The following is a 2,269-nucleotide window of genomic DNA, read 5'->3' as shown; positions in this document are numbered from 1 at the left end:
GAAACTAAGTAGTTTCTATTATCTTTGTAGTTTTCTATGTATAGACTGTGTGTGTAATGGTTGGAACCAGTTTCTATACATTAATATGTCAACATGTACAGAAAATGTATTGTGATGATTGATTTTCTAGATATTTACACCCTCTAGGTTTTAGGGTCTTGGTAGTCATGTACCCCTTGATTCTAACTTTTTCATGTTGAACCAAATCTTTATGTTTCTAGTAAAGATAATGTGACCCAAACTTGGTAAAAGAATAAACAATATATTTAATCCGGTTTCATTTGTCAAGGTCTTAGTATTTCTATATTTATTTATTTAACTTGAATACAGATTATTTGAACAGGAACTTTAGAATATTGATGTCAGTAAACAATGTTTGATTTTATCACACTTCTCAAGGAAAGAAAGGAATTCAGGAACAGGAATTTTCTTTTAAATTCATAAATTTAGATGGTTATTACATCTTCATTGCAAATTTAGTCAATGTATAACTTTATTTCTGTTACGTACATTTTCGTTTTTCAACTTTAGAAGTGATATGTTATGATTATTTAAAGTTACAATGTTTTTAAGAAATAAGGGTAATAGGGGGTTTTACACGTAATTTGTTTGAAATAAGAACTTTTTAAGGTTTTTCTAAAAATCTTTTTTTTTCACAAAACTACCAACACATTTTGTATTTTTCAAAAAAATTTGTGAAAATTTATTTTGTCATTTTATTGATGTAGAAAGATACACTTGTTGTACATTTTTCAAAAGGGAACTCTTTTCATAAAAAAAACATTAGAATAATGATTGAAAGTACAGTTGGTTGTTGTGACACTGTACTATCATAGTTCCACAGTTGATGTAAGACATAGTTTAATGTAAGCCTTTCTCTAGAACAAGGTATGTTATTTTTATTTTAAGTTTTCAATAATAATTTGAAATAAGTATGAAAGTATTTCTAAAGTGTTAAACTATGAAAATTGTATTGTAATTATTTTTATTTGTTAAGTGTTTCTTCATGAAATTTGATGTCACAAATCTATCTGATATTCTAATTTGACTGCTTGAACAAATGATATTGAAGGCTTTAAAAATTAGATTTTTTCAAAGTAATTTCTATATTATAATGAGTAATTATGTTAAATTCCATACTTCTCAGACAGGTGGTAAATAACTTAGAGAAGAGGGAAGACCTAGAGAACAAATGTCACAACTCTCACACTAAGGAATAATGAGATTTTTTTTTTTAAATATTTATTTAGGATATTAAGAACTTAACACTCAAGCAATATTAAGATTTGATTTATTAGTCATGTTTTGTTGTCTATTTCATTGATAACAAAGTAGTTTCATTAATTGTTGAATTCAACTCTCAAAAAAGTCGTGACGTATGCACTTTGACCTACCTTTAGCGAGAGGGTTAAACCTAGTTATGTGTGAGTTATATCTGTTGCATCGTATATTTTTATTTTAGACGTAAATACCAGTGTGAACATCTGTTGTGGAAGTCGATTTCCTGGTTATCATCTTTTAAAACAAGAAGATTCATTTAAAGAAGTTATGAAATCTTCAAAATTAAATAGTGATGTTTGTGGAAAAACAAATTTAAAAGGAAGTAACATAAAACAATCTAATATACATGAAGGTGATGATAAGCCATACAGTTATGTAACATGTGGGAAGGAAAGTGTAACATTGGATAACATAAAACAATCTAATATACATGAAGGTGATGATAAACCATACAGTTATGTAACATGTGGAAAGGAAAGTGTAACAGTGGATAATGTAAAACAATCTAATGTACATGAAGGTGATGATAAACCATACAGTTATGTTACATGTCAAAAGGATAGTGTAACATTGGATAACACAAAACAACACAAGAGAATAATGTACAGAAAGAAACTGTACAGATGTGAAATTTGTAGTGAACATTTTAGATTTATTAATGAATTGAGAAAACATGAACAAATACATACTGTGGAGAAACCTTATAGTTGTGCAACTTGTGGAAAACAACTTGGATGTAATAATAGCTTAAAAATACATCAAAGAATACATACTGGGGAGAAACCTTACATTTGTGACATTTGTGGAAAAGACTTTAGATCAATTTCTGGATTCAGGAATCATGAAAGAATACATACTGGGGAGAAACCTTACATTTGTGACATTTGTGGAAAAGACTTTAGATCAATTTCTGGATTCAGGAATCATGAAAGAATACATACTGGAGAGAAACCTTACATTTGTGACATTTGTGGAAAAGACTTTAGAT

At 28.1% G+C, this 2,269-nt stretch overlaps 1 protein-coding gene across 1 annotated transcript in view; it reads left to right on the top strand.

Moving 5' to 3' along the window:
* LOC111088650 (zinc finger protein 2 homolog) overlaps positions 1-2,265 on the top strand; it is a gene marked incomplete at its 3' end in the record, with an annotated part of 14,899 nt that extends 12,634 nt beyond the window's left edge. The window contains exon 5 of the mRNA XM_022399361.1: positions 1,609-2,265. Coding sequence (XP_022255069.1) covers positions 1,609-2,265 — 657 coding nt within the window. The remainder of the gene's footprint in view (positions 1-1,608) is intronic.
* Between the last annotated feature and the right edge of the window lie 4 nt (positions 2,266-2,269).

The sequence above is a fragment of the Limulus polyphemus genome, unplaced genomic scaffold, assembly GCF_000517525.1.
Source record: "Limulus polyphemus unplaced genomic scaffold, Limulus_polyphemus-2.1.2 Scaffold4184, whole genome shotgun sequence".
NCBI classification, from domain to species: Eukaryota; Metazoa; Arthropoda; class Merostomata; order Xiphosura; family Limulidae; genus Limulus; species Limulus polyphemus.
The sequence above is the reverse complement of the archived record's forward strand: the minus strand, read 5'-3'. Positions and strand labels throughout refer to the sequence as shown.